Source organism: Peromyscus californicus, unplaced genomic scaffold (assembly GCF_007827085.1).
Source record: "Peromyscus californicus insignis strain IS unplaced genomic scaffold, ASM782708v3 Scaffold_8__1_contigs__length_139910024, whole genome shotgun sequence".
Lineage (NCBI taxonomy): Eukaryota > Metazoa > Chordata > Mammalia > Rodentia > Cricetidae > Peromyscus > Peromyscus californicus.
The window spans coordinates 22,238,838-22,248,877 of record NW_026294606.1 but is presented as its reverse complement, the minus strand read 5'-3'; the positions used below and the strand labels follow the sequence as shown (position 1 = coordinate 22,248,877).

The window sequence follows — 10,040 nt, the reverse complement described above, 5'->3', positions numbered from 1 at the left end:
ATGTACACACAATGCATGTACACACAGAGGCCTAGGGAATTTAGGACAAAACATAAAAGGTAGCATTATACCTGGAAAGATGAGACCCTCCCAGGCCTAATATATTGTTTTAATTTACAATTTGCTTTCACAGAGCTTTAGAAGAGGAGGGTCGGAGAGGGTGGCTGCCAAAGTTTACATTTCTACTTTGAGTGTGTGTACAGAGTGGTATTGGATAGACAATTGGAGGGTGGGCAGTAGGAAGACCTGGGCAGTTCCCACTTGCTTCTCTTCTCCCCTTGATGCTGGGGCCACTAGTACCTGCAGGGGTTCCTGCACTGAAGGATAGCCCAGGCTAGACACTGGAGGATACCTTTGAGAACTAGGTTGGGCATTTCCAGGGTGGTGGTCCTGACAGTTGACAGTGTTTGGCCAAATTGGCCAGGAGGTCAGAAAGGATGTGTGTGTGTGTGTGTGTGTGTGTGTGTGTGTGTGTGTGTGTGTGTGTTTAGGGTGGGGAGAGGACGGGGGTGGGGGCGTATTGCGGGGGTGCATGTTTCCCAGCTACCTTTCTCCTGCTGGTGGGAAGCTTGGACTTTGGGAAGGTGACATCAGCTCTCTTCTCCTCCAGGTCTTCTGAGGAGCTGGGGTGGGCAGAGCTGGCTTCCTGTTTGGGCCCAGTTCTAGGGGTAGCTGTCACTTCTTGGCTACCCTGGGGGTTGGGCTGAGGTAAGCAAAGCCGGGGCAGAGAGCAGTCAGCGGCCCTGGGCCTCAGGTGTAGGTGTGGGAGGTTTCCTGGTTCCTGCTTCTCCAGTGTGGCAGCTCTTAGTACAGTGTCCCATAAGGGACAGAGTTCACTAGGGAGCTGATGCTCTGGTGTGTCTCCCTTGCTGAGATTTCCAGGGAGGTCAAGGGGCCTAAGCATGTGCCTGTCTACAGCTTGGCTATTGCTATCAAATCTGCCTTCTGATTGTAGAGGTGGAGAAATGGTTGCATTCAATCTCTCTGTGTGGGTCCAGTATTAGAAATGAGTCTATATTGGCATCTACTCCCAGGGGAGACTGGAGTAAAAAAGATGAGATGGAGGAGAGGTCTTTCTGGTGGCATCCCTGGGTCTTGGTACAGTCCTATTTAATCTTAATAGAGAAGCCACTCTGAGTGGATCTTGTGTGTTGCTCCAGGCTTATGGGCATTCTGGGGTCCTCCCTTTCCTCCCCTGAAAAGGGAAGCTTATTGAAAAGGCCTACACATTTTGTGTGTGTTTTGCTTTATTCATTAAGGCATGTTGTCACCTGTACCTCAACAACCCGTGGGCACCCGGGGGAAGGGAATATTTCATGGTAAAATAGACAGGAAACTGTTTGGAAAATGTCAACACGTTATTAAACGGTGAGGTATGATCTGATCCACTTATTTAGCATAGGCAGGTCCTCCCCCCCACATCGCCCTTGTAGCTTCCTAAACATGCACAGAGTACCCGTTTGCCCAAATAAAGAAGCAAAGTGGAACGGGGCCACTCTGGAAAGCCAGGGAAGGGAATAGTGGAATGCCCTGCAGTCACCCCTCGTTCGTATGTGAGGCTCCCTTCTCTGCCCTTCTGTCTACCCTCTGTCTGCCCTTCTGTCTGCTCGGCCACAGTTTGTTTCCAATGATTTAGAAGCCAAGGCTTTAATTGTTTTATCCTAAAACATAAGCCCCGCAGCTCTTCATCGCCCCCTGGTGTTCATTTCCTGCCATTTCTCAAGATCCGTCGTAATAGCCAGGCAATTACCAAGGAGAGGCTGGACACAAGAAATATTGGGGTGTGGGGTATGTGTTGGGGGGTACTTCTAATCAGTGATGCTAGGAAAATAAGGATGCGCCTCACAAAACCATATTATTATTGTTGCTGTTTCTCTTATCATTATTATTTAATTTTCCTTCCTCGCTAACTCCTATGGAATCTTTCTCACCTAAGATGAAAAGAACTTTAGGAGGGAGGGAGAGAGAGACAGAGACAGAGACAGAGGGAGACAGAGAGAGACAGAGAGAGACAGAGAGAGACAGAGACAGAGAGAGAGACAGAGAGAGAGACAGAGACAGAGACAGAGAGACAGACAGAGAGACAGAGAGACAGAGACAGGGAGACAGAGAGAGAGAGAGAGAAGACTGACTTGGGGAAGGGGCTTGGAAAAGTAGGCTAATCTTCCGAAATAATCTGCTCCTCCACGACCAGGGAGTGAAGAGCAAAGAGGGCGAGCGTCCCCTTGTTTATCCCGACTAAAAATCAGAAAGACATAAAAGGAAAATGAAGTGAACAATGACCACCACTCCCCCACCCCCCACCCCCCGCGCTCACAATACAATCTATTTAATTGTACTTCATACTTTTCATTCCAATGGGGTGACTTTTCTCCTGGAGAACCTCTTGATTCTTGAACTCTGGGGCTGGCAGCTTGCAAAGGGGAAGCGGGCTGCCGCTCGGTGCAGGTTTTGCAGAGGTCTCTGTCTAGTGGGTGTTTTCTTTTGCTTAGCCCTGCCCCTGGATTGTCAGACGGCGGGCGTCTGCCTCTGAAGTTAGCCGTGATTTCCTCTAGAGCCTGGCCTTATCTCCGGCAGCACGTTGCCTGTGGGTGACTAATCACACAATAACATTGTCTAGGGCTGGAATAAAGTCGGAGCTGTTTACCCCCACTCTATAGGGGTTCAATATAAAAAGCCGTCCGAGAGCCGTCCGAGCCAGACGCGTTCCTGCCCCGGCGCTGCGAGCCCGACCGGGTCTGCGCTGCCTTCCTCGTGCACCGCCTCCCCGGCTGCCCGCGACGCTTTCGCTCCGGCGAAAGGGCCACTTGCTGAGGACTGCGCTGAGATCTCAATTACCAGAGGCGATCCGAGCGACCAGACGCCGTCCTCTTCGTTTTGCATTGACTTCCATTTGCAATCGAGGTTTTTTTTTTTTCCTTCCTTCTTTTTCTTTTGATCCCTTTGCAGAATGGATTATTTTCCCGTGATCTTCTCTCTGCTGTTTGTGGCTTTCCAAGGAGCTCCAGAAACAGGTAGGCGCCACTTGCGAACCTTTCTGCTTCAGCGCAGCGCTGTTCTGGCTTCTGTTTTCCACCCTTCTTTTCTTTCTTTCTGTTTTTTTTTCTTTTTTATTACTGCAGCTTGAACAGCAAGTGCCTCTCAATTACTTCTGTGTCCCCGTGAAGGAAATAAAATACAACAGACTACAACCGACTACGAGCTCTATCACATAACTTCAAAATAGCGTTGTAGCAATATTGCTGAGTAGCTGCAACTGAGGCAAAGATATATTTGAAATACGTGTGTTTAGGTTACGCGGTGCATTTAGGAGCTTATTCAAACGCTGTCTTGATACTGTGTTCATGTGTAAAATATTTAGACACTCCAGCTTAAAGCCCAGGAATTTTATTCAGGTCATGCAGGCACAATGTGAGCAGAGAAATCACCTGCCGATCAACCGTGTGCTGAGTAACCCCGCAGGCGGTTTCAGGGCGAAGCACATGTTTTCTTTAAAATTTATCACTATTGACTTAAGGTTTCATTTGGCAGGTTTTTGGCATCCTCAAACAGTGTGAGCTCTATTTTCTGTTGCGCTCACCTGTCCTGGGAGGGGAGCTGGGATTGTCCTTGCCTGCTTAAGGAATTAGACAGTGTGGGTGCATCTGCTTGGCTCCCCTCCCACCCTATTTTTTTAGGGTCAGTGCACTTTTTTTTTCTCTTTCTGTCTTTTCATGACCCTAACCAAAGAGAAAGGATGTCAAAGGGATGATGAAAACCCTGGAATGTGCCTGATCGTTTGAAATCAACAGAATTGGGCAGATAAGCTGCGCGGCTAAATTTTCAATGGAAAGAGGCGATGCTGTGTCGGGCCAGAGGGAGGTGTCGAGTCTCATGCAAGCAGTGCTGCCCAAAGATTCTGAATCCTGAACCCACAGAGCATTCCCCTAGGTCCCCACGCTCTATCTTTGCTTCCTTCAGTGGCAACTTGTCTCCCACCTGCAGTGACTACTACAAAGTTAATTATCTTGTGTCTAGTCATTTGCTGGATGCTCTTGCTTTCTACCTAATGTCAATGGCATCCATATGTCATCTAGACCACTCTGTGCCCCTACACAAGCTGAGTAGTAGTGGGTACCCCTAAAGGAAAGGTTATCCTGAGTAGGGAAGTGGCTGCAAAGCTGGGAAGAGGCAGTCTGTCTTATTTATTTGTGGTCACATGCCAGTTTAACCTATGGGAGCTGTGCCATCCTAAGTCTCAGACATGGGCTCCCTCAAAATTTTACCAGACAGGATCCCCTTCAAAGCATCTTTAAAAGGCTGGCAAGTCCTTTCCTAGCGCTCTCTCTCTCTCTCTCTCTCTCTCTCTCTCTCTCTCTCTCTCTCTCTCTCTCTCTGTGTGTGTGTGTGTGTGTGTGTGTGTGTGTGTGTGTGTGTGTGTGTGTGTGTGTGTGTAATCTCCCTGCAGGTGGAAAAGCCAGCCAGGGTAAGGGTAAAGTCCTGTTAAGCACAGAGAACAAAGAAAGCCCTTTCCTTCTGTTTGTGTTTCTGGCTAAAGGCAGTTGTATGCCTTGTCTGCTTCTATTTGCGCTGCTAGATCTGGCCTGAATACCATGATGCAGGTGCTCTGGACATCTGAGGAGAGACCCATATCAACCCTCTGTTTCTCTTCACAGCTGTCTTGGGAGCAGAGCTCAGCACCCAAGCTGAGAATGGAGGGGAGAGCCCCCCTCCCAGCACATCCTGGAGACCCCGTAGGTCCAAGCGTTGTTCCTGTTCCTCCTTGATGGACAAGGAGTGTGTCTACTTCTGCCACTTGGATATCATCTGGGTCAACACTCCCGAGTGAGTCTCTAGAGGGCATTGCAACTCTAGTCATCCGTTGACTGCTCTGGCTTCGGGGGCTGAAGTTCCTGTTCTGGGGAGCTCCAGGCTTTCAGCATTGCTGAGGACCAGAAAGCGCCTCCCAAGGGGAACGATGCTGAGACAGGTCAGCTTAGTGTTAGCCATCTAGGAGAGGGTCTTCTGAGGCACTGGGAGCCAGGCTACTTACTGTGGGACAGATCAAGGGGACAAGTAGGAAGGTGCTGTGCCTTTCAAGACAAGAAAGGAACAGAGGGACTTAGCAGGAGGCTCTCACTTGGGTTTTCAGGACCAAATAAATCCGGTATAGGCTAGTCTACTCTGTACTTCTCCAAGTTGGCACATTGCCATCTATTCCAGAGGAGAGATGAGGTGGTGTAATAGAGAGTTTTGATGCCTTTATTTTACATATGGAAAAAACTAAGAAACCAAATGTTGAAGTCCCTCGTTAAGAAACAAGCGGGTAGCAGGGCTAGAGTGGAGTCCTGAACTTCTGGCTTCTCTCCTTGTCTTTAGAAAACTGCATTTCAAGGCAGAGATCAGAACACTGTCCATTTCCCTCAGCCCCCAACACTAGTCCACTCATCAGAAGCAATCATAAGAGAGAACAAACACATTTATTCTGTCTACAATGGCTGGCCAAATTCCAAACCAAACCAGACTCAAACTGCTGTGGACCTAATCCTTAGTAGTAGTTCTATCAAGGAGAGGATTGTGTTCCTTGCTGTGAGAACTGAAATGGACTCATTGCAAGTTATTGGATAGCATTTTGACACTAAGTCCTCCATAGCCATGAGATTTTACCAAACTTGAGGAGCGATGGTCCAGTATGCCTCGCTCTACCAGGCAGCATGTCTAGCATTACCACATATGACTGCGGTGGAAAATCTTGTGTTATGGTTTTGCATCGGTCCCTCTGTCTTCCTCCCTCCACTCACATCACACACTAGAAAAGGAAGAAAACACAAAGCAGAATCCCAAACAGAGGTGCTGTAATCTGAAACAAAACTTTGTCTAGAAGAAATGAAGTATTGTTAAGTATGGAGACAGAATTTCACTGAATCAGAAAAAAAAGCTGGTGTCCTCCCTTTTGAGAACATACACTGAGGGCTCCTGATGGGCAAACAAGCCAAATAGCTTCCACACTTTCCCATCGTGAGCTGTCCAAATGCTTCCTGAGTTGTATGTCCAAAGGATGTGTTATTTGAAAGACTATTAATTAAGCGAACATCTTTTCCTTTTCTCTTTCTCTAATAGGCGTGTTGTTCCGTATGGACTGGGCAGCCCTTCCAGGTCCAAGCGCTCCTTGAAGGACTTACTTTCTACAAAGGCCACAGACCAAGGGAATAGATGTCAGTGTGCTCACCAAAAAGACAAGAAGTGTTGGAACTTCTGCCAAGCAGGACAAGAGCTCAGGTGAGGGGAAGCCCTTTTAACTGTCAATTGCGCAGCTCCTTGGCCTTCTTCCTAGGAGATTGTCTTCTCACTTTAGCCACAGCAGCAGAGACATGGAGAGTCAAGGTGAGTCTCAACATAGCTTGCTAAAATGGTTTTCCCTGTGTGTCTTAACAGAGCCCAAAATACCATGCAGAAAGGGTTAGAGGACTTCAAGAAAAGAAAAGCCTGTTCCAAGCTGGGAAAGAAGTGCATCTATCAGCAGCTGGAGGAAGGAAGAAAAATAAGAAGGTAAGAGGCTCACAGTGACCGCTAGCCCTGGACAGCAGTGCTGATGTCCCCGTCCCTAGTCCTTCCTAGTGGGAGAAAGGCTCCCATACAGTACACAATCGTCACGGGGTGTGGACTTAAAAGAGCAAAGGGCTCCTCAAATACTTGGGCTGTGAGTGCAGACACCTGCCCACTGTGTCTCAGCACACACTGGCCTATAGGTGGTCCTTCCACACGGAGAGGAGAGGCAGCTTCAGCATTTGAGTGTATCCCATCTTTTCTTCTCCGGTTCTTTTATTTTCTGCTTGCCTGGAGAAACTAAAAATCGTGTTAAGGAAAAGACATTTAAAATATTTATATATGTTATCCAAAAAAAGTAGCAGTTAATTATTCAAATGGCCAAAGGAAAATAAAGCCATTAGGTAAGGTTGGTGAGATTTAGAACATGCTGTTTTTCAGGTTTATTCCATGACTATTATTTAAATATGGAAATCTGAAGAGCCAGGCCACTTCTGCTTCCTGTGGCAAGGGAGAGAGCTGGATTGGGCAACCCCATAGAGGGGCTACAAGCAGCTTTTTGATGATCCTTCCAAAGTCTAAACTTTTTGAAACTGAGAGGATGGGGGTGGTAAGGAACCCTTGCTCAGACCTGTCACATGCTCTGTCTCCAGAAGCTTCTCCAAGAAATCCAGGGGCAAAGTGTTCTGTGACCAAAGTGTTCCGATCCCAGTGTGGCAGTGGGGAGGGACTACTGAGTTGGTTACTGTTCCTCTGCAGGACAGCCACAATTAGCTTCCTTCACACCGGCCACCTCGGGTTCGCTCTCAGCTAGGTCACAGTTCCTGTGGCTTGCCACAGACCAGTACCAGTTTGTTACTTTGTCTGATATTAACTACTAAATTGATGCTACAGTTCTTCATCTGTTTCTTCTCATAAGCGCATGTGTGCACGCACACACACACACACACACACACACACACACACACACACACATACACACACAACTAAATTATACATTTTTTAAAAGCTGTTATCAAGTATTTGCTCAAGAGGTCTACCTGTAGTTTCCCTAATTTTCTCTCCATCCACATGTTAGCTTCCATTTCTTATGTGATTTAGAAGGTGCCAATGTACCATTTCTCCAGGGTAGCAGAGGGTAGGTTGAAGCTACTTGAACATAGTACTGAGTACCTAATTCCTCTCAGACCTGCTCATAAGATTCCTCTCTGCAGTACTAAGCATAAATGGCAGGGTTTATTCACAGTCCTCGTAGCTACTGCCTGAGGATTTATCAAAGAGTAACATACTGTCACACCTGGTATAAAAGGCTAGGAACTAGACTTAACGTATTTGTGCCAAATTCTAAATTTAGGTGTTTGTTTAGCCAAGGAGTGATTTCTTTTCTTTCTCTGTGGGTGTGTTTCAATAGCATTTATTTGTTCCTTTTCTTGATTTGATAGGTTGGAGGCCATCAGCAATAGCATCAAGACATCTTTTCGTGTTGCAAAGTTGAAAGCTGAGCTCTATCGAGACCAGAGGTTGACACACAACCGAGCGCACTGACTACGGAGCTTCCCTGTGTTCTGGAAGCCAGCCCATCCATAGAGCAAGCCCATGGCCAACTCTGCACTCTCCATGCTGGCTGGGTTCTCAGCAAGAGCATCCGTCCCGCTCCCACAATTTCTTGTTTCAGACTGGCAGCGGACCAGCATCCTTGTTCTAAACATTCCAAGAAAGGTTGAGATGTTCCCTAACCTGTCTTTATTTGCCTCTGCTGGTAGTGACTGCTTTTCTCCCCTTCTTGCTATTTGGGAATGCCAGTGGACCTCTCGGAGAGCAGAGACATGATGACATTCTAGGGTGGCATCATCCAGAGAGGAAGGAGATTCCACACCAGGGTGGAGTTTCTGCAGAAAGTCCGTAGGGAGTGTTTGTGTCTGACTCAGGCGCCTGGCACATTTCAGGGAGAAACTCCAAAGTCCATGCAAAAATTTTCTGAGGAATGCACAAATTGAAAACATACTCGAAGGACAAACACTTGAGTTAAAAAAAAAAAAGGAAGAAAAAAAGGACAAAGACTTTTTTTTTCCAAGTTGTAAAATGCAAAACTCAAAGCAACTGTTACTACTGTACATTAGGATGTGTTTCATGAATATGAGTCTACCTCACCTTACTGCACTGTCATATATAGCCCACCTTTAATTATTGCCTCCCTAGATGCCTTCCTCTCCTGCCACCAGGCTCCCCATTCGCTATACTGAATCCTCACCTCATCTAGGCCAATCTGTCAGTCAGTAGTAGATGAAACATTTCCATGCTAATCTGCTAGCCCTGATCTATGAGAAAGAGGATGACAGAATCCAGCCCCTGCCCTTGACCTTGGGAAACACAATGGTATAGAGTTGTTTGTGAAAGATCTTGAAAGCTGGTTGTGCTAAAGAGCAGTAAAAGTTTGTTCCTGTATGTAACTGGCTAATGGAAAGGGTTAGATTGAATTTTGATGTACTTATTTTTTTATAGATATTTATATTCAAACAATTTATTCCTTATATTTACCATGTTGAATATATGTCTGGGCAGGCCATATTGGTCTATGTATTTTTTTAAATGTATTTCTGAATGAAATTGAGAACATGCTTTGTTTTGCCTGTCAAGGTAATGATTTTAGAAAATAAATATTTTTCCCTACTGTACTTATTTGTGAATTATTTCTGAAAACCCTAAGAAGTGATAATCCTGGAGGGAAATGGTTAAAGCTGGCTTTCTAGGAAGACTGAAATTAGAAAGAAAGTAGGATGTTGGCTTGATTAAAAAAGGAAACTGATACGTTTCTTAAAAATTGCTTTTATGGATATTTGTCCTTGCAAGGTCATATAATATGAAGGAAATAACTATAAAGATGATATTTGATAGTTACTAATATATGCATTTGTATATACAACAGTGCTTTTGGATTGTGTTAAGGAACACAAAATAAAAGCTTTAAGTCCTGTCTTCCTATGGAGTATAGTCTCTGCTTCTCCTTTACCTGAGATATCCCCAGGGAGGTGGTCCATTAACCTTGCTTCTCTGGCCATTAGGCAGCACCGGACAATTTAAGCTGATGGTGTGGTGAGAGGTGCTTTCTCCATAGTACTGGGCTGGAGGAAGTGATGGAAAGATGATCCTCCAACATATGCACCTATACACAGCTCCTAACCCCAGGGGCTGCAATAAGAGCTTGCTCCGTGGAGGCCGCCAGTGCCTTTTATGTGCCCAGAGTCAGTATTTTGTTCATTGAGGTACACTGAGAACTGTTGCTTCTTCCAAGCTCAGACTGGCTGAGTGTCCCAGAAGTAGAGACACCAGGAGCTTATCTGAAGACACCACCCCCCGCCACCCCGCCACCCCCCCACCTCCCCCGCCCCCCCCACCCCCGGCTTTCTCTTCTCTGGCTTTGCCAACTACTGGGAGAAACAGTGTTGTAAATGGTCATATCAGCAAAGACTTGTAGGAGCTAGATGGGCTTCTAGAACCTTCATTGTCTTTCTCTA

The 10,040-nt window shown here is 46.4% G+C and overlaps 1 protein-coding gene across 1 annotated transcript; it reads left to right on the top strand.

Moving 5' to 3' along the window:
* Positions 1-2,372: 2,372 nt before the first annotated feature.
* Positions 2,373-9,511, top strand: Edn1 (endothelin 1). Its single transcript, XM_052729107.1, has 5 exons — positions 2,373-3,014; positions 4,656-4,824; positions 6,100-6,258; positions 6,415-6,528; positions 7,968-9,511. The coding sequence occupies exons 1-5, from the start codon at positions 2,951-2,953 to the stop codon at positions 8,068-8,070; spliced, it is 609 nt and encodes a 202-aa protein (XP_052585067.1). The 5' UTR covers positions 2,373-2,950; the 3' UTR covers positions 8,071-9,511.
* The last annotated feature ends 529 nt before the right edge of the window (positions 9,512-10,040 follow it).

What these genes read in the sequence shown, in the direction of transcription:
- Edn1 (XM_052729107.1), top strand. Translation starts at nt 2,951, where the DNA reads ATGGATTATTTTCCCGTGATCTTCTCTCTGCTGTTTGTGGCTTTCCAA. An exon ending in ATCTGGGTCAACACTCCCGA is followed by an intron (nt 4,825 to 6,099) that starts GTGAGTCTCTAG and finishes TTTCTCTAATAG; the next exon opens with GCGTGTTGTTCCGTATGGAC. An exon ending in GAAGGAAGAAAAATAAGAAG is followed by an intron (nt 6,529 to 7,967) that starts GTAAGAGGCTCA and finishes TTGATTTGATAG; the next exon opens with GTTGGAGGCCATCAGCAATA.